Source organism: Argiope bruennichi, chromosome X2 (assembly GCF_947563725.1).
Source record: "Argiope bruennichi chromosome X2, qqArgBrue1.1, whole genome shotgun sequence".
Taxonomy (NCBI): Eukaryota; Metazoa; Arthropoda; class Arachnida; order Araneae; family Araneidae; genus Argiope; species Argiope bruennichi.
Window position 1 is genome coordinate 51,287,580 of NC_079163.1, and position 25,276 is coordinate 51,312,855.

Below are 25,276 nucleotides of genomic sequence, written 5' to 3' on the forward strand. Positions count from 1 at the left end.
ATCTTTAATATTTAAATGTGTTCTAATGAAAGGGATCAGAAAAAAGTAACATGAATTATAATTTGGACCTTTGTACATGAATTCGAGAAATGATACAACAAATCATGAACTTACGGTATAAAATCAATGTTTTTTTTCTTCTTGCCACTTTCTATATGTATTTTTCATTTCTCGTGCTTGTTGCTGTTGCTGCTACAGAATGTCCGATCTCATTTTTCTCATTTTAATATTTCTTCTGATTGTACCTTTCACTTAAAATGTTTGTATTAAAGAAAATACTGTTTACTTGCAGGTTTTTGTCTTTAGTTTCTTGATGAACAGTTGGAAACATAAATATTGACAATGAATTCCTGTTTATTTCTATCTAAGAAACACATTAGGATAGGGAGCAAAATTTTACTGATAGCGTAGTCCAGCCTATGTGGAAAAGGTTCTGGCTCTTCTGAACATTTCAAAAAGGGTTATAGCCATCAAAATACAATGAAACAGTATCAGATTTTAATGCTGATAGTGGGAAAATATTTCTAATATAATAACGGATACATTCTAGGCATTTGAAGAAAATGAGCTGAGTAACTAATTTTATGCTCGCAAAGTAAATGCAGAAATAAAGTGATGTAAATGCAAAATAAGTGAAGACACGAGTCTAGCATTATCATCTCGAAAAACACTCATTAAATCTCTTGAGGGGTAATTAAAGTATAGATGATTTTTCATTCAACATTTAACTCTTGAGTTTAAAAAAAATGGCCTTTCTTCTTGTTGCTTAATTTAAGGGATACTTCTTAATGATTAAATTTATCATTGCGAGTCACTGTATTATAACTTCTCTTAGCTTTTTTCATCTTTCTGAGTCCCTACGCTTACTTTGAATTACAAATATCATTATTACTTTCTTTTTCCATTTATTTATTGTAATTGGTTTTAAATATATCACAATATAACAGAAAAGTGTTGAAAATTATTTTAGAGTAGTATTGTGTGTCTCTAATTATATTTGGACAAATGGTGTATTAAATAACAAATTTCAGTTTATATTATACGTCAATTTTTATATTAAAATCTAAAAGTATCTTAATTAATGTATTAAAATATTAATAAAGTGATTTATTGTCTACCACAGATGAGCCAGGAGAAAGGAGGTTTCAATATCTGTGTGTCTAATAGCAATATACAGAACAAATTGTTGAGAGTGACCAGATTTGAGAATAGATATATTTGGGAGGTTAGGAATCTGTGCATTAGTGCCTCCACCTGCTTTTTTGGATTAGATTTTCATTTAAAAATTAAGTGAAATTTAAGTAAATTTTCATAAGGTGGAACTACTGAACAAAAAATTTTTATACTATTTTTAAATAGAAACCTTTATCATTCCCATGATATTTATTGGTTTAAATATTGAGATGTTTATTTAATTTTTAAAACAAAATTACCTTGATCAATGACCAAGGTTTTTCAAAGAAAAAGTTTTATATACATCCCATGTGAGACAAATGGGAGAACAATCAATAAAAGCAACAAACAAAACAGACTATAGCAGAAAAGGGAAGATAGAACTAATATTTTGTGATTCACTAACTGCTAAAAAAGAAGAGGTTTTTATGAAAATATAAATTTTTAGGAATCTATCTATTGATATTAAACTTCATAACACAGCTTTATAAAGATTTTCTATTATAATTAATTATAGATCATTCAATTAAAATAACATTTAAATACTTTTTCTTTAGCCCATACAAATGTTTTGTTTTGTAAATGTATAAATATTTACTAATTACATATCACTTTCTATATGTATTGTTATTCCTTATTCTTGTTGCTTCTGCTACAGAATATTAGATCTCATTATTCTCATTTTAATATTTTACTTCTACTTTTACCGTTCACATGAAATGTTTGTATTAAAGAAAATACTTCTAAGTCTCCACTTATTAAAATCACTCATCATGCTAAAATAAAAGGAAATAATAATAATTTCTTAAATATTCATAGAACTTTTAAACAAATGTTGAAATATAAAGGCAGAATGTAATTAACGTCAATTATTAAAAATATGAAATCTGTCTTGAATATGAGTTTTTTATTCCAGCAAGTAAGTGAATTTTGCTGGAACTCGTTTCATGTGACACAATTTCAAATGAATATGTAATCTACATAGAGAGAAAACTTTATTTTGTAATTAAATAAAACTGAATTTTCAAAACATAAATTAAAAATTAATGAAGTTTTGACACCATATGAACAAAAAATGAGGTCATCAAGGATGTTCTATTTTATAATTATGCAAGTTAGTTTTGTTTTGTTGTATTAATCAAAATGTAATAAAGAAACAAGCTTATTGTGCAAAAAAATCAATATTCTAAATACTTAGTAAATCAAAACTAAATATATTTTTAAAATATTAGTTCAATCTATTGACCTAGATGCAAAGTCAATCAAGTTATTTAGATATCAATGATATAAAGTCCAATTTAATATTGGTGTAAATCATTTATGATCCTTGGTATAAAATAAAATATAACAAGTCGTCAAATCCATTAAAAGAGAGAAGAAATTTTTTTCTAAATATTTAACAACATAAAATAAAACACGTGAATAATTTGAAGAGAAATTTTGAGTTGAATTTGAAGAGAAAATTCAAATTAAAAATTGAAAAGTTGACTCGTATGTGCTGTAAATAAGATAAAATGAAAATAATTTGCACATAATTTCTTCAATATTGATACAACTACTAAACTGTTGTTTGAATACAGTGGGAGTATGCTATTTATATCAATAATTGGAAAACGATAATGTGTGTTGAACATCAGTTTTTATTCCAAGATCAAATGAATATGTAAACTACATGGTGAGAACACTTTATATTGCAATTGAATAAAGCTACATTTTCAAAGCAGAAATTTAAAACTGAATGAAGGTTAGGCACCATATGAACAATAAATGAGGTCATCAAGAATGTGCGAAATAATAACTATGCAAGTTAGTTTTGTTATGTTGTATTATTCAATATGTATATATATATATATATAAAAAAAACCCCTTGTTGAGCAAAAAAAAAAAAAAAAAAAAAAAAATCAAATATTTATTGAATCAAAACTAAATATATTTTTATAATAAGTTCAATTTGTTGGCTTATGAGCAAAATAAATCAAATTATTAAGCTATTAATGGTATGAATTCCATTTTAATATTCTTGTATCTTATCCTTGGTATCTAATTACAAAAAATAACAGATAATCAAATTTATAAATGGAGAATATTTTTAGTAGAAAAATATACAAACCGTAACTTTTATGGAAAACATTTTCCTCAACTTGAAACTACCCAGAATTTTCGTGCTATAAACAAAAGGAAATGATAATCATTTGCAACTGATTACTTAAATATACAATTATTAATTGCTTTTGTGAATAAAATGGCAGTATGTAATTTAAATCAATAATTGGAAAATGAAAATGTGTGTTCAGCATGAGTTTTTTATTCTAAAATCAAATGATTATGTAATCTGCATAGAGAGAAATTTTATATTGCAATGGAATGAAGTTGAATTTTAGTGAAATTAAAAACAAAATGTGATTTCACACTAAATGAAGAATTAACGAGACATTCACTGAAAATGTGTTGTATAATAATTAAGTAAATTATCTTTGATATGGGGTATCTGTCGAAATGTATCAAAAAAAGAAACTTATTGTGCAAAAAATTAAATATTCCAAATTCTTAGTAAATCAAAATTAAACAGATTTTTATAATATTAGGCCAATATTTTGACCCAGGAGCAAAATCAATCAGATTGTTTAAGTTATCAGTGGCATAAAGTCCAATTTAATATTCATGTAAATCATTTAGGATACTTGGTATCATATAAAATGTGACAATTAATCAAATCCATTAAAAAAAGAGAGCAGTTCATTCTAAGCATTTAACAAAACCAAATAAAAGTAAACACCTATCAATTGAAAAAAAAATGCCTCCAAATAATAAAAATTAGAATTATCATGCTATAAATAAAATGAAATGATAGTAATTTGCAAATAATTTCTTAAATTTTCACATAATTATTAAACATTTTTGTAAATAAAATGCAGGTAGTAATTTTTTTCAATAATTGAAAAATGAAAATGTGTATTGAACATCAGTTTTTATTTCAAGTTCAAATGAATATATAATCTCTGTAAAGAGATATCTTTATGTTGCAGTAAAATAAAGTTGAATTTTAGCGAAATTAAAAACCAAGCACGATTTGACACCAAGTGAACAATAATTGAAAGATTTAGTTATGATGTGTGATATCATAATTTTGTTTTGTGGTATCGACAAAATGTAACAAAGAAACAGGATTATAGTGAAAAAAAATTCCTAAAAATAGAAGTCATGATTATGTGGCCAAAGATGGATAGCACGACATCATTGAGCTGACGGAAGAATATAGAAAGAACTCCCGAAAACTTTATGGAGGTGTGTTCTGTACTGCAGCAAGAAGTTGCAGTATTAGATTTGATCTAGAAAAAAGAAAATCACAACTTCAACAGAGCAGCAGCCTTCCAGTGAAATAAGGGAGATACTGAAAGTTACTGTCTTATCACCCTTATAAGGTAGTAGCTATACACATTCTAATTAATTTACGAATAATGCTATTCTTCATTTTCGCTAAATTTCGAAGCGTATCCAAAGACAAATGTCTTTAGACAGTTTTCTTGTAAAAAAAAGGCATGCATTAAAATGCAGTGTGTGTGTGTAATGGGACAGACTGTCCTGTTTTACATGGTTTTCTCTGGATAGATTTTTTTTTTTTTTTTTTTGTGCGTAACAAGGATGTAGCATTTTTTCGAATAAGATTCTAGAACGAATTTCGCTTATTACGTAAGGTACCACTATACATGTTTCTTTAAATATATAAACAATATTACACAAAGTGTTTAATCAAATAAATTATTTGATAATGAATTAAGAAAATGAAGGGGAAAAAAAAAAGAGACAAGTTAATTAACAAATTCGGACTCTGCTTCTTCAAGTGAATGTTAATTCTAACTTAAACAAGCAATGTCTGGAACTTTTAATCGTCTTGATTTTTTGTTTTTCTTTTGCTGTTGTTGTTGTTCTTTGTCTTAAATTATTTATCACCATTTTCCCTTTGTTAAAGTTATTCATCATGATCCATTGCAGAATTAGAGCAAAGAGACATACGTCTGTTAGCAGTAAGAGAGCAGCGTAAAATAGAAGCAAACATTCTGATGAGAAATTAGATCAACATTGACTAATTATAAATTGCTCTTGCAACATTTGAAACGAATTCCCGATGAAGACCGATATAATGTAAATATTTTATTTTTACCATTAAAATGTCAAATATTAGAATAATATTTGAAAATTCAATCGTAATTTGGAAGATATAAAAAATTAAACCTTAAATTTTGCGCAAAATATAGAACACAATGCTATATGCCTTTAGAAAAATTAGGAGCTTTCAGAGTCCCCCTCAATAAATAAAGGGTTAGTATAAAAATGTCTTATGAGAGTTGCATTCAGCAACATATCCAGACAAAGAATCCGCAAAATATTTAATTTCATTCTTCTAAACAGAGCATTTTAGAATAAATCTTTACTGTTAACTTCAATAATAATTCATGCTAATGTCAAAAGAATCTGATGATCCAGCGTTTTTTAGTAATTTGAAGTTAGTTTCGGTTTGTGTATTGTTGAATGCTGGTACAACGTAACTAATGGCGTCCGCGACAGTACTTGTATAATTTGATGTGGATAATAAGTGAGAAAAGGGCAAGTGAATTTTGAATTTAAGTAATTTATTGTACTTTGAATTTGTTTAAGATAAAAATGGAAAATTTTAAAAAGAAAAGAACTGTTGCACGTTCAGCATTTACACGTTTATATAACTATTAATGATGTGATTTCTAAAGATGGTGCCAATTTAACTTACGATTTTGATTTATTGGCCGAATTTGAGCTACTTGGCGAAAATTATAACGATCTTTGTGTACTGAATGATGAAATTATGAATTTAATGTTGCTTGAAACAGAAACGAAACCAGATGACTTGGATGCTGAAACTTTTGCTGCAGATGAATATAAGCTGCAGATGAATTAAGCGAATCAACATTATTTTTAAAAAGGAAAGTAATAACTATGAAGAAAGTGATGACTCTAGTTCTGTTCAGAGTATTTCTAAAAGAAAATTTAAGTTACCTTTACTGGAATTAAAGTTTGGTGGTGAAATCAAAGACTGGTTGCCAATTTGGGGTCAGTTTAGTAAAATTGATAGTGACCCAAATATTGACGAGGCTGATAAACTTCAATATTTGGTACAAGCTACATTGCTTTCTACTAGAGCTAGAGAGTTAGTTGAAAGTTTTCCACCTTCAAAGGAAAATTATCACAAAGCAATAGACTCGTTAAAATCTCGATTTGGACGAGATGACTTACTTGTCGAATTCTATGTTCGGGAACTTTTGAAGTTAACAATTTCTATGAATTCTAGGGATCAAAGGTTAAAACGTCCTATTTTGTACGATTGGATTGAGACACAGCTTAGAGCTTTAGAAAGTTTTGGAGTAACCACTGAAAAATATGCAGCTATGCACTTTCCTTTAGTTGAATCTTGTTTATCCGAGGAAGTTCTCAGAGCTTAGCAAAGGAATAATAGTTACAGTGATAAAAAAGAAGAATCCCGATTGGAAAAACTAATGCTGTTTTTGAAAAACGGAGAAGAACGAATTAGTCTGGCCATGAAAGGGTTTTCTGTTCCTAAGATTTACTCATTGAAAAAAACCAATGCACACTGCTGCCGGGCTTTTTGCTGGAAGTCAAAGCTCTACTAATTGTGTTTTTTGCAACGAAAAGAATCATGAAAGTGAAAATTGCAAACTTGCTTTGAATTTAGATTTACAGGAAAAAACAACTTTGCTGGCAAAGAAGAAATGCTGTTATCGATGTTTCAGGATTGGACATATGGTAAGGCAGTGTACAAATGAAATTAAATGTTCCCAGTGTCAAAGAAAACATTATAATGTTATGTGTCCTGAAATGAAGCATTTTGAATCCACTGGTTCCGATAAAATAGTCAACAAGGCTGTGGCAAATTCAAAGGAAAAATACAATACCTTGGCGAATCCAACTTGTTCAGCTGATGTTCTTCTGCAAACTTTAGTAGTATATCTTTATGGTAATGACGGCAATTTTCCTGTGAGAGCGTTAATTGACACAGTCAACCAAAAATCTTCCATAACTAAAGCAACCGCTTCTAAATTGAGTTATGAACCAATTAGAGCTGAAGATGATCCACAATCTTTTTGGTGGTATAGAGAGTAAGCAGAAACATCATTTATACAAAGTGTATGCAAACAGTTTTTAAAAGGACTATCAGTGTTCTTTCGAAGCTTATGATCAAGAGACAATATGTATTGATATACCAACAGCGACTTCTGGACCTTGGAACAAAGAGATTGAAGAAAAAGGAATATTTCTTAGTGACAAAGAAGTCTGTCTCTATGATTCAATGTCTTCAGTGCATTTGTTGATAGGTGCTGATATAGCCGGTCAACTTTTTACTGGAAAAGTTGCGGATTAGTAGCAATGGAAACGCTACTTGGATGGACTCTTATGGGAAAATTAGAAAATGAAGTGAAAAATGACAGCTACATGACAGTACTGTCTTTACACGTGAACAATAAAAGCATTAGTGATCTTTGGAGTTTGGACACTCTTGGAATATTGGATCCTGCAAATAAACAAAGTCAAATGGAAATTGAGAAAGAAACCGAAAACCTGTTCTTGAATTCTGTTAAACAAGATGGAGATGGTAGATATGTTGTTTCACTACCATGGTTAGAAGATCACCCTGTTCTACCTTCGAACAAAACTCTTGCTGAGAAAAGATTGAAAAATACAGTTGATAGAATCAAAAATCTTGGTATTCTACAGGACTATGAAAATGTTTTTGAAGACTGGAAGAAAGAAGGTATTGTTGAAGAGTTAAATAGTGAAGATCTCAAGGACTCTAAGTGTCACTATCTTCCTCATCGACCTGTCATAAAAGATAATTCAACAACAAGGATGAGACCTGTCTTCGATGGTTCTGCAAAATCGAAATTAAGTCCATCCTTAAATGACTGCCTAATAACAGGTTCAAACCTTGTGGAACTTATTCCATCCCTAATAAATAGGTTTCGTATTGGAAAGTATGGTGTGATCGCCGATATACGCAAAGCTTTTCTACAGATTCAGCTGAATGACAGTGACAAGGATTATCTGCGATTTCTTTGGTGGCAAAATAATTCTTGCCACCAATCAAATAATGTCAAAATCTACAGACATTGCCGCGTAGTGTTTGGGATCAAATCAAGTCCATTCCTTTTAGGGGCGACATTGAATCACCTATTAGATGGAGCTTCTGATTGCTACAAGATGACAGCTCAACACCTACAGAAATCTATGTATGTTGACAATTGTGTGGCTAGTGTTAAAAGCGAAGCTGACTTGACAAAGTTTATAAATGAATCCACAAAAGTCATGGCTCTCGGAAAATTTGATTGACGTGGCTGGCAATACAATTCTTTTGAGTCCTTAAAAGACAATTGTAATGAATCTCAAGATGCTTCTCTTACCTTACAAGACGTTCCAGTTCTTGGTTTTCTTTGGAACATTGAAAGGGACACGTTAAAAATTGATGTCAGAAGTGACACGCAGAGTGAATCTGTGAAAGTAACAAAGAGATATATTCTCTCAAAATGTCACAAAATATTTGACCCTATTGGAATTACTGCCCCCATAACTTTAATTCCAAAAATATTTGATTGGGATTATATTCTTCCAGAAGAAATTGTTCATAAATTTGAAAAATGGGACAGACAATTACATCAGTTAAACAAACTAGAAATACCAAGATGGATTCAGGGGCATAAGAACTCAAAACATAGTTTGCATGTATTTTGTGACGCTAGTCAACAAGCCTATGCTACTTGCATTTTTTTAAGATCTGTGAACCAACAAGGAGTTACTTGTCATTTAGTAGTAGCAAAATCACGAATAGCACCTCTAAAAAGTATTTCCATTTCCAGATTAGAGCTATTGGGTTGTTGCATCGGCTTCAGGCTTGCTAAAAGTATTTGCACCGATTTAGAAGAACTTGGTGACATACCTGCTTATTACTGGTCAGATTCCATGAACTGTTTGTATTGGATTAAAAATGATGAGCAATGGGCAACGTTTGTAATGAACCGATTAAAGGAAATTAAATCGGTCAGTGAATATCATTAATGGAATCACGTACCAGGAAATATAAACCCAGCTGACTTACCTTCGAGAGCCTGTTCAGTTAATACTTTGATAGCTCGAAGATGGTGGGAAGGTCCAGCCTGGTTAACAGAGGAAGAAGAATTGTGGCCCATGTCTAATTTATCCCCTGACAAGAATGTCGTCAATGCAGAAAAGAAAAAAAATCAGTTGTCACTTCTCTGTTTGTGTCAGATTACATTAGAGAATTCTTAATAAGATTTTCGTCATTTGAGAAGCTGGTTCGAGTTAATGCATGGATGATCAGGTTTTGCAGAAACAGTAAACTAGCAAAATCTTGTCGTGTAACAGACATACTGACTCCTGACAAACTGAAGGAAGCAGAAACAAAAATCGTGTTGATTGTAAAAAAAACATCATTCGTTTCCGGTAAGAACGAAGGTCTAAAAAATATCCAATATATTGTTGACCAAAATGGATTATTAAGAATGAAAACCAGGTTAACATTTCCAGGATTAAAACTGTCAAGAGACTTGATCTTTGATCTTAATTTAGTTTTGAGTTTTAAAATTTCAGACTCAAAAGGTAGGAGTGTTGCGTACGCGAGCGAAATTGTATACAACTCAACCCGGAGTTTCTTGTCAAAAGAGAACAACTACAACTTCTACTTTCTTCTTGTAAATAATTTGAATAGAGTGTTCGTTATACAAAATGTGAGTTTTTCATTTGAAAGAGTAAAAGTATCTTTGAAGTAATTAAGATATTATTTACCCTTAATTTAAACGTGTCCACTTGTGATAAAAGATCCTAACTTATTTTACGAGTCAAAAGAATCTGATTATCCAGCGTTTTTTAGTAATTTGAAGTTAGTTTTGGTTTGTGTATTATTGAATGCTGGTATTAATGGTGATATTGGCTGTTGCGCCTTACTCATTTTTATTGTCTGAATATTTATCAGCTTTATTTATTTATTTTTTGGTTGATTATTTATCAGCTTGATTTATTTATTGGCTGATTATTTATCAGCTTGATTTATTAATTTTACAGTATTTTTGATTTTGGCAACTTTTTTAGATGGTTTCCTGGTTCTTCGTTTTTTTCTTGGTGGTGTTTTGGATATCTGTTTCTTAGGTGTGGGTGGATGCTTTATACATGTGCGGTTCGCTTAGGACTTAATTTTTTAACCTTGGCGGGCCTTGGAATAGACTGAGATTGGGATTTGTTGTGTAAATATTTAATTTTATCAATTTTTAAAAATAATTATTTATGGTCTAATGTGTTTGTGTTTTACATTTCTTTAACAATACTGCATGTTGAATATAAACATTTTTTGCATTTCCTTTTATAGGTATGAAAAGTTATGAAAGGGGCTTAGTTTATCTTAGGACATAAAGAGGCAAGTGTGTATATTTTTGTTTTTCTGTAATATTTTTAAGTTTTTTTTTTTTTTTTTTATTTCATTACCACTTTGTGTTCAGAATTCAAGAAATGATACACCAAATCATGATTAATAATAATATATAACTGGTAATAAACAATGCTGATAAATATTCAGACAATAAAAATGGGTAAGACGCAACAGCCAATTACCCCACTAACAAAAGCAAGAAACAGGACAAAATATCGTTCGTCTGACCACCGACTCACTCGAGGGGTGGTGACGTTTTATAAGCCAGTTAACAACTACGAGACATAAGTAATTACTTCTGTCTTGTGGTCATGTTATTCGACTACAAACCCAATCAATGCTTGTTCAGTCCTCGGTATAACCGAATCGTTACAGAGCTAAACTAATCTTGGGACATTCAGAGGTAGGTGTGCATATTTTTGTGTTTCTTTCATATTTTCAAGTTTTTTTTATTCAGTCAACACTTTATGTTCATATTAAATGTGTTCAAATGTAAGGAATCCGAAAAAAGTAACATGAATTATAAATTGGACCTTTGTTCATGAATTCAAGAAATGATACAACAAATCATGAACTTATGGTATAAAATCAATGTTTTTTTTCTTGCCACTTTCTATATGTATTTTTCATTTCTCGTGCTTGTTGCTGCTGCTACAGAATGTCCGATCTCATTATTCTCATTTTAATATTTCTTCTAATTGTATTGTTCACTTAAAATGTTTGTATTAAAGAAAATAAATCTAAGACTTTCTTTTCATTAGAAATATTCGAACATTTCTGTATGTTATTAAGACTGATTATGTTTTTCACTCCAGTATATTCTTTTCTCAGCTTTTTTATAAGATTAAAGATTGAAAATAGTGCTTTTTAAGATATAATGTATTTTAAAATGTAGTGGTTTTTTTTTTTTTTTTGGCATGTCGCAAAAAGTATACTCAGTTATTATTAGATTTGAATTTTAATTATATCTAATATCTGTGTTACATACTAATGTCGATGCAGGATGAAATCTGCTTTCCCTCTGATGAACTTAATAATTAATCTATCTTTCGAAAAAACTGAGATTGGGATTTGGTGTGTAAATATTTAATTGTATGAATTTTTAAAAATAATTTTTTATGACCTTATGTGTTTTGCATTTCTTTAGCAATACTGCAAGTTGAATATAAACATTTTTCACATTTCCTTTTATAAGTATGAAAAGTTATGAAAGGGACTTGGTTGAAATGCAAAGAAGGAGCGAAACTAATCTTAAGACATTAAGAAGCAGTTGTGTATATTTTTGTTTTTCTTTCATATTTTGAATGTTTTTTTTAAATTTAATGAACACTTATCTTTAATATTTAAATGTGTTCTAATGAAAGGGATCAGAAAAAAGTAACATGAATTATAATTTGGACCTTTGTACATGAATTCGAGAAATGATACAACAAATCATGAACTTACGGTATAAAATCAATGTTTTTTTTCTTCTTGCCACTTTCTATATGTATTTTTCATTTCTCGTGCTTGTTGCTGTTGCTGCTACAGAATGTCCGATCTCATTTTTCTCATTTTAATATTTCTTCTGATTGTACCTTTCACTTAAAATGTTTGTATTAAAGAAAATACTGTTTACTTGCAGGTTTTTGTCTTTAGTTTCTTGATGAACAGTTGGAAACATAAATATTGACAATGAATTCCTGTTTATTTCTATCTAAGAAACACATTAGGATAGGGAGCAAAATTTTACTGATAGCGTAGTCCAGCCTATGTGGAAAAGGTTCTGGCTCTTCTGAACATTTCAAAAAGGGTTATAGCCATCAAAATACAATGAAACAGTATCAGATTTTAATGCTGATAGTGGGAAAATATTTCTAATATAATAACGGATACATTCTAGGCATTTGAAGAAAATGAGCTGAGTAACTAATTTTATGCTCGCAAAGTAAATGCAGAAATAAAGTGATGTAAATGCAAAATAAGTGAAGACACGAGTCTAGCATTATCATCTCGAAAAACACTCATTAAATCTCTTGAGGGGTAATTAAAGTATAGATGATTTTTCATTCAACATTTAACTCTTGAGTTTAAAAAAAATGGCCTTTCTTCTTGTTGCTTAATTTAAGGGATACTTCTTAATGATTAAATTTATCATTGCGAGTCACTGTATTATAACTTCTCTTAGCTTTTTTCATCTTTCTGAGTCCCTACGCTTACTTTGAATTACAAATATCATTATTACTTTCTTTTTCCATTTATTTATTGTAATTGGTTTTAAATATATCACAATATAACAGAAAAGTGTTGAAAATTATTTTAGAGTAGTATTGTGTGTCTCTAATTATATTTGGACAAATGGTGTATTAAATAACAAATTTCAGTTTATATTATACGTCAATTTTTATATTAAAATCTAAAAGTATCTTAATTAATGTATTAAAATATTAATAAAGTGATTTATTGTCTACCACAGATGAGCCAGGAGAAAGGAGGTTTCAATATCTGTGTGTCTAATAGCAATATACAGAACAAATTGTTGAGAGTGACCAGATTTGAGAATAGATATATTTGGGAGGTTAGGAATCTGTGCATTAGTGCCTCCACCTGCTTTTTTGGATTAGATTTTCATTTAAAAATTAAGTGAAATTTAAGTAAATTTTCATAAGGTGGAACTACTGAACAAAAAATTTTTATACTATTTTTAAATAGAAACCTTTATCATTCCCATGATATTTATTGGTTTAAATATTGAGATGTTTATTTAATTTTTAAAACAAAATTACCTTGATCAATGACCAAGGTTTTTCAAAGAAAAAGTTTTATATACATCCCATGTGAGACAAATGGGAGAACAATCAATAAAAGCAACAAACAAAACAGACTATAGCAGAAAAGGGAAGATAGAACTAATATTTTGTGATTCACTAACTGCTAAAAAAGAAGAGGTTTTTATGAAAATATAAATTTTTAGGAATCTATCTATTGATATTAAACTTCATAACACAGCTTTATAAAGATTTTCTATTATAATTAATTATAGATCATTCAATTAAAATAACATTTAAATACTTTTTCTTTAGCCCATACAAATGTTTTGTTTTGTAAATGTATAAATATTTACTAATTACATATCACTTTCTATATGTATTGTTATTCCTTATTCTTGTTGCTTCTGCTACAGAATATTAGATCTCATTATTCTCATTTTAATATTTTACTTCTACTTTTACCGTTCACATGAAATGTTTGTATTAAAGAAAATACTTCTAAGTCTCCACTTATTAAAATCACTCATCATGCTAAAATAAAAGGAAATAATAATAATTTCTTAAATATTCATAGAACTTTTAAACAAATGTTGAAATATAAAGGCAGAATGTAATTAACGTCAATTATTAAAAATATGAAATCTGTCTTGAATATGAGTTTTTTATTCCAGCAAGTAAGTGAATTTTGCTGGAACTCGTTTCATGTGACACAATTTCAAATGAATATGTAATCTACATAGAGAGAAAACTTTATTTTGTAATTAAATAAAACTGAATTTTCAAAACATAAATTAAAAATTAATGAAGTTTTGACACCATATGAACAAAAAATGAGGTCATCAAGGATGTTCTATTTTATAATTATGCAAGTTAGTTTTGTTTTGTTGTATTAATCAAAATGTAATAAAGAAACAAGCTTATTGTGCAAAAAAATCAATATTCTAAATACTTAGTAAATCAAAACTAAATATATTTTTAAAATATTAGTTCAATCTATTGACCTAGATGCAAAGTCAATCAAGTTATTTAGATATCAATGATATAAAGTCCAATTTAATATTGGTGTAAATCATTTATGATCCTTGGTATAAAATAAAATATAACAAGTCGTCAAATCCATTAAAAGAGAGAAGAAATTTTTTTCTAAATATTTAACAACATAAAATAAAACACGTGAATAATTTGAAGAGAAATTTTGAGTTGAATTTGAAGAGAAAATTCAAATTAAAAATTGAAAAGTTGACTCGTATGTGCTGTAAATAAGATGAAATGAAAATAATTTGCACATAATTTCTTCAATATTGATACAACTACTAAACTGTTGTTTGAATACAGTGGGAGTATGCTATTTATATCAATAATTGGAAAACGATAATGTGTGTTGAACATCAGTTTTTATTCCAAGATCAAATGAATATGTAAACTACATGGTGAGAACACTTTATATTGCAATTGAATAAAGCTACATTTTCAAAGCAGAAATTTAAAACTGAATGAAGGTTAGGCACCATATGAACAATAAATGAGGTCATCAAGAATGTGCGAAATAATAACTATGCAAGTTAGTTTTGTTATGTTGTATTATTCAATATGTATATATATATATATAAAAAAAAAACCCTTGTTGAGCAAAAAAAAAAAAAAAAAAAAAAAGAAATATTTATTGAATCAAAACTAAATATATTTTTATAATAAGTTCAATTTGTTGGCTTATGAGCAAAATAAATCAAATTATTAAGCTATTAATGGTATGAATTCCATTTTAATATTCTTGTATCTTATCCTTGGTATCTAATTACAAAAAATAACAGATAATGAAATTTATAAATGGAGAATATTTTTAGTAGAAAAATATACAAACCGTAACTTTTATGGAAAACATTTTCCTCAACTTGAAACTACCCAGAATTTTCGTGCTATAAACAAAAGGAAATGATAATCATTTGCAACTGATTACTTAAATATACAATTATTAATTGCTTTTGTGAATAAAATGGCAGTATGTAATTTAAATCAATAATTGGAAAATGAAAATGTGTGTTCAGCATGAGTTTTTTATTCTAAAATCAAATGATTATGTAATCTGCATAGAGAGAAATTTTATATTGCAATGGAATGAAGTTGAATTTTAGTGAAATTAAAAACAAAATGTGATTTCACACTAAATGAAGAATTAACGAGACATTCACTGAAAATGTGTTGTATAATAATTAAGTAAATTATCTTTGATATGGGGTATCTGTCGAAATGTATCAAAAAAAGAACCTTATTGTGCAAAAAATTAAATATTCCAAATTCTTAGTAAATCAAAATTAAACAGATTTTTATAATATTAGGCCAATATTTTGACCCAGGAGCAAAATCAATCAGATTGTTTAAGTTATCAGTGGCATAAAGTCCAATTTAATATTCATGTAAATCATTTAGGATACTTGGTATCATATAAAATGTGACAATTAATCAAATCCATTAAAAAAAGAGAGCAGTTCATTCTAAGCATTTAACAAAACCAAATAAAAGTAAACACCTATCAATTGAAAAAAAAATGCCTCCAAATAATAAAAATTAGAATTATCATGCTATAAATAAAATGAAATGATAGTAATTTGCAAATAATTTCTTAAATTTTCACATAATTATTAAACATTTTTGTAAATAAAATGCAGGTAGTAATTTTTTTCAATAATTGAAAAATGAAAATGTGTATTGAACATCAGTTTTTATTTCAAGTTCAAATGAATATATAATCTCTGTAAAGAGATATCTTTATGTTGCAGTAAAATAAAGTTGAATTTTAGCGAAATTAAAAACCAAGCACGATTTGACACCAAGTGAACAATAATTGAAAGATTTAGTTATGATGTGTGATATCATAATTTTGTTTTGTGGTATCGACAAAATGTAACAAAGAAACAGGATTATAGTGAAAAAAAATTCCTAAAAATAGAAGTCATGATTATGTGGCCAAAGATGGATAGCACGACATCATTGAGCTGACGGAAGAATATAGAAAGAACTCCCGAAAACTTTATGGAGGTGTGTTCTGTACTGCAGCAAGAAGTTGCAGTATTAGATTTGATCTAGAAAAAAGAAAATCACAACTTCAACAGAGCAGCAGCCTTCCAGTGAAATAAGGGAGATACTGAAAGTTACTGTCTTATCACCCTTATAAGGTAGTAGCTATACACATTCTAATTAATTTACGAATAATGCTATTCTTCATTTTCGCTAAATTTCGAAGCGTATCCAAAGACAAATGTCTTTAGACAGTTTTCTTGTAAAAAAAAGGCATGCATTAAAATGCAGTGTGTGTGTGTAATGGGACAGACTGTCCTGTTTTACATGGTTTTCTCTGGATAGATTTTTTTTTTTTTTTTTTTGTGCGTAACAAGGATGTAGCATTTTTTCGAATAAGATTCTAGAACGAATTTCGCTTATTACGTAAGGTACCACTATACATGTTTCTTTAAATATATAAACAATATTACACAAAGTGTTTAATCAAATAAATTATTTGATAATGAATTAAGAAAATGAAGGGGAAAAAAAAAAGAGACAAGTTAATTAACAAATTCGGACTCTGCTTCTTCAAGTGAATGTTAATTCTAACTTAAACAAGCAATGTCTGGAACTTTTAATCGTCTTGATTTTTTGTTTTTCTTTTGCTGTTGTTGTTGTTCTTTGTCTTAAATTATTTATCACCATTTTCCCTTTGTTAAAGTTATTCATCATGATCCATTGCAGAATTAGAGCAAAGAGACATACGTCTGTTAGCAGTAAGAGAGCAGCGTAAAATAGAAGCAAACATTCTGATGAGAAATTAGATCAACATTGACTAATTATAAATTGCTCTTGCAACATTTGAAACGAATTCCCGATGAAGACCGATGTAATGTAAATATTTTATTTTTACCATTAAAATGTCAAATATTAGAATAATATTTGAAAATTCAATCGTAATTTGGAAGATATAAAAAATTAAACCTTAAATTTTGCGCAAAATATAGAACACAATGCTATATGCCTTTAGAAAAATTAGGAGCTTTCAGAGTCCCCCTCAATAAATAAAGGGTTAGTATAAAAATGTCTTATGAGAGTTGCATTCAGCAACATATCCAGACAAAGAATCCGCAAAATATTTAATTTCATTCTTCTAAACAGAGCATTTTAGAATAAATCTTTACTGTTAACTTCAATAATAATTCATGCTAATGTCAAAAGAATCTGATGATCCAGCGTTTTTTAGTAATTTGAAGTTAGTTTCGGTTTGTGTATTGTTGAATGCTGGTACAACGTAACTAATGGCGTCCGCGACAGTACTTGTATAATTTGATGTGGATAATAAGTGAGAAAAGGGCAAGTGAATTTTGAATTTAAGTAATTTATTGTACTTTGAATTTGTTTAAGATAAAAATGGAAAATTTTAAAAAGAAAAGAACTGTTGCACGTTCAGCATTTACACGTTTATATAACTATTAATGATGTGATTTCTAAAGATGGTGCCAATTTAACGGACGATTTTGATTTATTGGCCGAATTTGAGCTACTTGGCGAAAATTATAACGATCTTTGTGTACTGAATGATGAAATTATGAATTTAATGTTGCTTGAAACAGAAACGAAACCAGATGACTTGGATGCTGAAACTTTTGCTGCAGATGAATATAAGCTGCAGATGAATTAAGCGAATCAACATTATTTTTAAAAAGGAAAGTAATAACTATGAAGAAAGTGATGACTCTAGTTCTGTTCAGAGTATTTCTAAAAGAAAATTTAAGTTACCTTTACTGGAATTAAAGTTTGGTGGTGAAATCAAAGACTGGTTGCCAATTTGGGGTCAGTTTAGTAAAATTGATAGTGACCCAAATATTGACGAGGCTGATAAACTTCAATATTTGGTACAAGCTACATTGCTTTCTACTAGAGCTAGAGAGTTAGTTGAAAGTTTTCCACCTTCAAAGGAAAATTATCACAAAGCAATAGACTCGTTAAAATCTCGATTTGGACGAGATGACTTACTTGTCGAATTCTATGTTCGGGAACTTTTGAAGTTAACAATTTCTATGAATTCTAGGGATCAAAGGTTAAAACGTCCTATTTTGTACGATTGGATTGAGACACAGCTTAGAGCTTTAGAAAGTTTTGGAGTAACCACTGAAAAATATGCAGCTATGCACTTTCCTTTAGTTGAATCTTGTTTATCCGAGGAAGTTCTCAGAGCTTAGCAAAGGAATAATAGTTACAGTGATAAAAAAGAAGAATCCCGATTGGAAAAACTAATGCTGTTTTTGAAAAACGGAGAAGAACGAATTAGTCTGGCCATGAAAGGGTTTTCTGTTCCTAAGATTTACTCATTGAAAAAAACCAATGCACACTGCTGCCGGGCTTTTTGCTGGAAGTCAAAGCTCTACTAATTGTGTTTTTTGCAACGAAAAGAATCATGAAAGTGAAAATTGCAAACTTGCTTTGAATTTAGATTTACAGGAAAAAACAACTTTGCTGGCAAAGAAGAAATGCTGTTATCGATGTTTCAGGATTGGACATATGGTAAGGCAGTGTACAAATGAAATTAAATGTTCCCAGTGTCAAAGAAAACATTATAATGTTATGTGTCCTGAAATGAAGCATTTTGAATCCACTGGTTCCGATAAAATAGTCAACAAGGCTGTGGCAAATTCAAAGGAAAAATACAATACCTTGGCGAATCCAACTTGTTCAGCTGATGTTCTTCTGCAAACTTTAGTAGTATATCTTTATGGTAATGACGGCAATTTTCCTGTGAGAGCGTTAATTGACACAGTCAACCAAAAATCTTCCATAACTAAAGCAACCGCTTCTAAATTGAGTTATGAACCAATTAGAGCTGAAGATGATCCACAATCTTTTTGGTGGTATAGAGAGTAAGCAGAAACATCATTTATACAAAGTGTATGCAAACAGTTTTTAAAAGGACTATCAGTGTTCTTTCGAAGCTTATGATCAAGAGACAATATGTATTGATATACCAACAGCGACTTCTGGACCTTGGAACAAAGAGATTGAAGAAAAAGGAATATTTCTTAGTGACAAAGAAGTCTGTCTCTATGATTCAATGTCTTCAGTGCATTTGTTGATAGGTGCTGATATAGCCGGTCAACTTTTTACTGGAAAAGTTGCGGATTAGTAGCAATGGAAACGCTACTTGGATGGACTCTTATGGGAAAATTAGAAAATGAAGTGAAAAATGACAGCTACATGACAGTACTGTCTTTACACGTGAACAATAAAAGCATTAGTGATCTTTGGAGTTTGGACACTCTTGGAATATTGGATCCTGCAAATAAACAAAGTCAAATGGAAATTGAGAAAGAAACCGAAAACCTGTTCTTGAATTCTGTTAAACAAGATGGAGATGGTAGATATGTTGTTTCACTACCATGGTTAGAAGATCACCCTGTTCTACCTTCGAACAAAACTCTTGCTGAGAAAAGATTGAAAAATACAGTTGATAGAATCAAAAATCTTGGTATTCTACAGGACTATGAAAATGTTTTTGAAGACTGGAAGAAAGAAGGTATTGTTGAAGAGTTAAATAGTGAAGATCTCAAGGACTCTAAGTGTCACTATCTTCCTCATCGACCTGTCATAAAAGATAATTCAACAACAAGGATGAGACCTGTCTTCGATGGTTCTGCAAAATCGAAATTAAGTCCATCCTTAAATGACTGCCTAATAACAGGTTCAAACCTTGTGGAACTTATTCCATCCCTAATAAATAGGTTTCGTATTGGAAAGTATGGTGTGATCGCCGATATACGCAAAGCTTTTCTACAGATTCAGCTGAATGACAGTGACAAGGATTATCTGCGATTTCTTTGGTGGCAAAATAATTCTTGCCACCAATCAAATAATGTCAAAATCTACAGACATTGCCGCGTAGTGTTTGGGATCAAATCAAGTCCATTCCTTTTAGGGGCGACATTGAATCACCTATTAGATGGAGCTTCTGATTGCTACAAGATGACAGCTCAACACCTACAGAAATCTATGTATGTTGACAATTGTGTGGCTAGTGTTAAAAGCGAAGCTGACTTGACAAAGTTTATAAATGAATCCACAAAAGTCATGGCTCTCGGAAAATTTGATTGACGTGGCTGGCAATACAATTCTTTTGAGTCCTTAAAAGACAATTGTAATGAATCTCAAGATGCTTCTCTTACCTTACAAGACGTTCCAGTTCTTGGTTTTCTTTGGAACATTGAAAGGGACACGTTAAAAATTGATGTCAGAAGTGACACGCAGAGTGAATCTGTGAAAGTAACAAAGAGATATATTCTCTCAAAATGTCACAAAATATTTGACCCTATTGGAATTACTGCCCCCATAACTTTAATTCCAAAAATATTGCTCCAAGAAACGTGGAAAATTAAGGCTGATTGGGATTATATTCTTCCAGAAGAAATTGTTCATAAATTTGAAAAATGGGACAGACAATTACATCAGTTAAACAAACTAGAAATACCAAGATGGATTCAGGGGCATAAGAACTCAAAACATAGTTTGCATGTATTTTGTGACGCTAGTCAACAAGCCTATGCTACTTGCATTTTTTTAAGATCTGTGAACCAACAAGGAGTTACTTGTCATTTAGTAGTAGCAAAATCACGAATAGCACCTCTAAAAAGTATTTCCATTTCCAGATTAGAGCTATTGGGTTGTTGCATCGGCTTCAGGCTTGCTAAAAGTATTTGCACCGATTTAGAAGAACTTGGTGACATACCTGCTTATTACTGGTCAGATTCCATGAACTGTTTGTATTGGATTAAAAATGATGAGCAATGGGCAACGTTTGTAATGAACCGATTAAAGGAAATTAAATCGGTCAGTGAATATCATTAATGGAATCACGTACCAGGAAATATAAACCCAGCTGACTTACCTTCGAGAGCCTGTTCAGTTAATACTTTGATAGCTCGAAGATGGTGGGAAGGTCCAGCCTGGTTAACAGAGGAAGAAGAATTGTGGCCCATGTCTAATTTATCCCCTGACAAGAATGTCGTCAATGCAGAAAAGAAAAAAAATCAGTTGTCACTTCTCTGTTTGTGTCAGTTTACATTAGAGAATTCTTAATAAGATTTTCGTCATTTGAGAAGCTGGTTCGAGTTAATGCATGGATGATCAGGTTTTGCAGAAACAGTAAACTAGCAAAATCTTGTCGTGTAACAGACATACTGACTCCTGACAAACTGAAGGAAGCAGAAACAAAAATCGTGTTGATTGTAAAAAAAACATCATTCGTTTCCGGTAAGAACGAAGGTCTAAAAAATATCCAATATATTGTTGACCAAAATGGATTATTAAGAATGAAAACCAGGTTAACATTTCCAGGATTAAAACTGTCAAGAGACTTGATCTTTGATCTTAATTTAGTTTTGAGTTTTAAAATTTCAGACTCAAAAGGTAGGAGTGTTGCGTACGCGAGCGAAATTGTATACAACTCAACCCGGAGTTTCTTGTCAAAAGAGAACAACTACAACTTCTACTTTCTTCTTGTAAATAATTTGAATAGAGTGTTCGTTATACAAAATGTGAGTTTTTCATTTGAAAGAGTAAAAGTATCTTTGAAGTAATTAAGATATTATTTACCCTTAATTTAAACGTGTCCACTTGTGATAAAAGATCCTAACTTATTTTACGAGTCAAAAGAATCTGATTATCCAGCGTTTTTTAGTAATTTGAAGTTAGTTTTGGTTTGTGTATTATTGAATGCTGGTATTAATGGTGATATTGGCTGTTGCGCCTTACTCATTTTTATTGTCTGAATATTTATCAGCTTTATTTATTTATTTTTTGGTTGATTATTTATCAGCTTGATTTATTTATTGGCTGATTATTTATCAGCTTGATTTATTAATTTTACAGTATTTTTGATTTTGGCAACTTTTTTAGATGGTTTCCTGGTTCTTCGTTTTTTTCTTGGTGGTGTTTTGGATATCTGTTTCTTAGGTGTGGGTGGACGCTTTATACATGTGCGGTTCGCTTAGGACTTAATTTTTTAACCTTGGCGGGCCTTGGAATAGACTGAGATTGGGATTTGTTGTGTAAATATTTAATTTTATCAATTTTTAAAAATAATTATTTATGGTCTAATGTGTTTGTGTTTTACATTTCTTTAACAATACTGCATGTTGAATATAAACATTTTTTGCATTTCCTTTTATAGGTATGAAAAGTTATGAAAGGGGCTTAGTTTATCTTAGGACATAAAGAGGCAAGTGTGTATATTTTTGTTTTTCTGTAATATTTTTAAGTTTTTTTTTTTTTTATTTCATTACCACTTTGTGTTCAGAATTCAAGAAATGATACACCAAATCATGATTAATAATAATATATAACTGGTAATAAACAATGCTGATAAATATTCAGACAATAAAAATGGGTAAGACGCAACAGCCAATTACCCCACTAACAAAAGCAAGAAACAGGACAAAATATCGTTCGTCTGACCACCGACTCACTCGAGGGGTGGTGACGTTTTATAAGCCAGTTAACAACTACGAGACATAAGTAATTACTTCTGTCTTGTGGTCATGTTATTCGACTACAAACCCAATCAATGCTTGTTCAGTCCTCGGTATAACCGAATCGTTACAGAGCTAAACTAATCTTGGGACATTCAGAGGTAGGTGTGCATATTTTTGTGTTTCTTTCATATTTTCAAGTTTTTTTTATTCAGTCAACACTTTATGTTCATATTAAATGTGTTCAAATGTAAGGAATCCGAAAAAAGTAACATGAATTATAAATTGGACCTTTGTTCATGAATTCAAGAAATGATACAACAAATCATGAACTTATGGTATAAAATCAATGTTTTTTTTCTTGCCACTTTCTATATGTATTTTTCATTTCTCGTGCTTGTTGCTGCTGCTACAGAATGTCCGATCTCATTATTCTCATTTTAATATTTCTTCTAATTGTATTGTTCACTTAAAATGTTTGTATTAAAGAAAATAAATCTAAGACTTTCTTTTCATTAGAAATATTCGAACATTTCTGTATGTTATTAAGACTGATTATGTTTTTCACTCCAGTATATTCTTTTCTCAGCTTTTTTATAAGATTAAAAATTGAAAATAGTGCTTTTTAAGATATAATGTATTTTAAAATGTAGTGGTTTTTTTTTTTTTTTTTTTTTTTTTGGCATGTCGCAAAAAGTATACTCAGTTATTATTAGATTTGAATTTTAATTATATCTAATATCTGTGTTACATACTAATGTCGATGCAGGATGAAATCTGCTTTCCCTCTGATGAACTTAATAATTAATCTATCTTTCGAAAAAACTGAGATTGGGATTTGGTGTGTAAATATTTAATTGTATGAATTTTTAAAAATAATTTTTTATGACCTTATGTGTTTTGCATTTCTTTAGCAATACTGCAAGTTGAATATAAACATTTTTCACATTTCCTTTTATAAGTATGAAAAGTTATGAAAGGGACTTGGTTGAAATGCAAAGAAGGAGCGAAACTAATCTTAAGACATTAAGAAGCAGTTGTGTATATTTTTGTTTTTCTTTCATATTTTGAATGTTTTTTTTAAATTTAATGAACACTTATCTTTAATATTTAAATGTGTTCTAATGAAAGGGATCAGAAAAAAGTAACATGAATTATAATTTGGACCTTTGTACATGAATTCGAGAAATGATACAACAAATCATGAACTTACGGTATAAAATCAATGTTTTTTTTCTTCTTGCCACTTTCTATATGTATTTTTCATTTCTCGTGCTTGTTGCTGTTGCTGCTACAGAATGTCCGATCTCATTTTTCTCATTTTAATATTTCTTCTGATTGTACCTTTCACTTAAAATGTTTGTATTAAAGAAAATACTGTTTACTTGCAGGTTTTTGTCTTTAGTTTCTTGATGAACAGTTGGAAACATAAATATTGACAATGAATTCCTGTTTATTTCTATCTAAGAAACACATTAGGATAGGGAGCAAAATTTTACTGATAGCGTAGTCCAGCCTATGTGGAAAAGGTTCTGGCTCTTCTGAACATTTCAAAAAGGGTTATAGCCATCAAAATACAATGAAACAGTATCAGATTTTAATGCTGATAGTGGGAAAATATTTCTAATATAATAACGGATACATTCTAGGCATTTGAAGAAAATGAGCTGAGTAACTAATTTTATGCTCGCAAAGTAAATGCAGAAATAAAGTGATGTAAATGCAAAATAAGTGAAGACACGAGTCTAGCATTATCATCTCGAAAAACACTCATTAAATCTCTTGAGGGGTAATTAAAGTATAGATGATTTTTCATTCAACATTTAACTCTTGAGTTTAAAAAAAATGGCCTTTCTTCTTGTTGCTTAATTTAAGGGATACTTCTTAATGATTAAATTTATCATTGCGAGTCACTGTATTATAACTTCTCTTAGCTTTTTTCATCTTTCTGAGTCCCTACGCTTACTTTGAATTACAAATATCATTATTACTTTCTTTTTCCATTTATTTATTGTAATTGGTTTTAAATATATCACAATATAACAGAAAAGTGTTGAAAATTATTTTAGAGTAGTATTGTGTGTCTCTAATTATATTTGGACAAATGGTGTATTAAATAACAAATTTCAGTTTATATTATACGTCAATTTTTATATTAAAATCTAAAAGTATCTTAATTAATGTATTAAAATATTAATAAAGTGATTTATTGTCTACCACAGATGAGCCAGGAGAAAGGAGGTTTCAATATCTGTGTGTCTAATAGCAATATACAGAACAAATTGTTGAGAGTGACCAGATTTGAGAATAGATATATTTGGGAGGTTAGGAATCTGTGCATTAGTGCCTCCACCTGCTTTTTTGGATTA

At 29.8% G+C, this 25,276-nt stretch overlaps 2 protein-coding genes across 2 annotated transcripts; both read left to right on the forward strand.

Annotated features, from left to right (window-relative positions):
- The first annotated feature begins 7,590 nt into the window (after nt 1-7,590).
- LOC129959771 (uncharacterized) lies at nt 7,591-8,550 on the forward strand. The gene has a single exon (XM_056072663.1). The coding sequence runs from the start codon at nt 7,591-7,593 to the stop codon at nt 8,548-8,550; it is 960 nt and encodes a 319-aa protein (XP_055928638.1).
- Nucleotides 8,551-19,575: 11,025 nt separating this feature from the next.
- On the forward strand, nt 19,576-20,535 carry LOC129959772 (uncharacterized). The gene has a single exon (XM_056072665.1). It carries the CDS (start codon nt 19,576-19,578, stop codon nt 20,533-20,535), a length of 960 nt encoding a protein of 319 aa, XP_055928640.1.
- Nucleotides 20,536-25,276: the final 4,741 nt, after the last annotated feature.

What these genes read in the sequence shown, in the direction of transcription:
- LOC129959772 (XM_056072665.1), top strand. Translation starts at nt 19,576, where the DNA reads ATGGAAACGCTACTTGGATGGACTCTTATGGGAAAATTAGAAAATGAA.
- LOC129959771 (XM_056072663.1), top strand. Translation starts at nt 7,591, where the DNA reads ATGGAAACGCTACTTGGATGGACTCTTATGGGAAAATTAGAAAATGAA.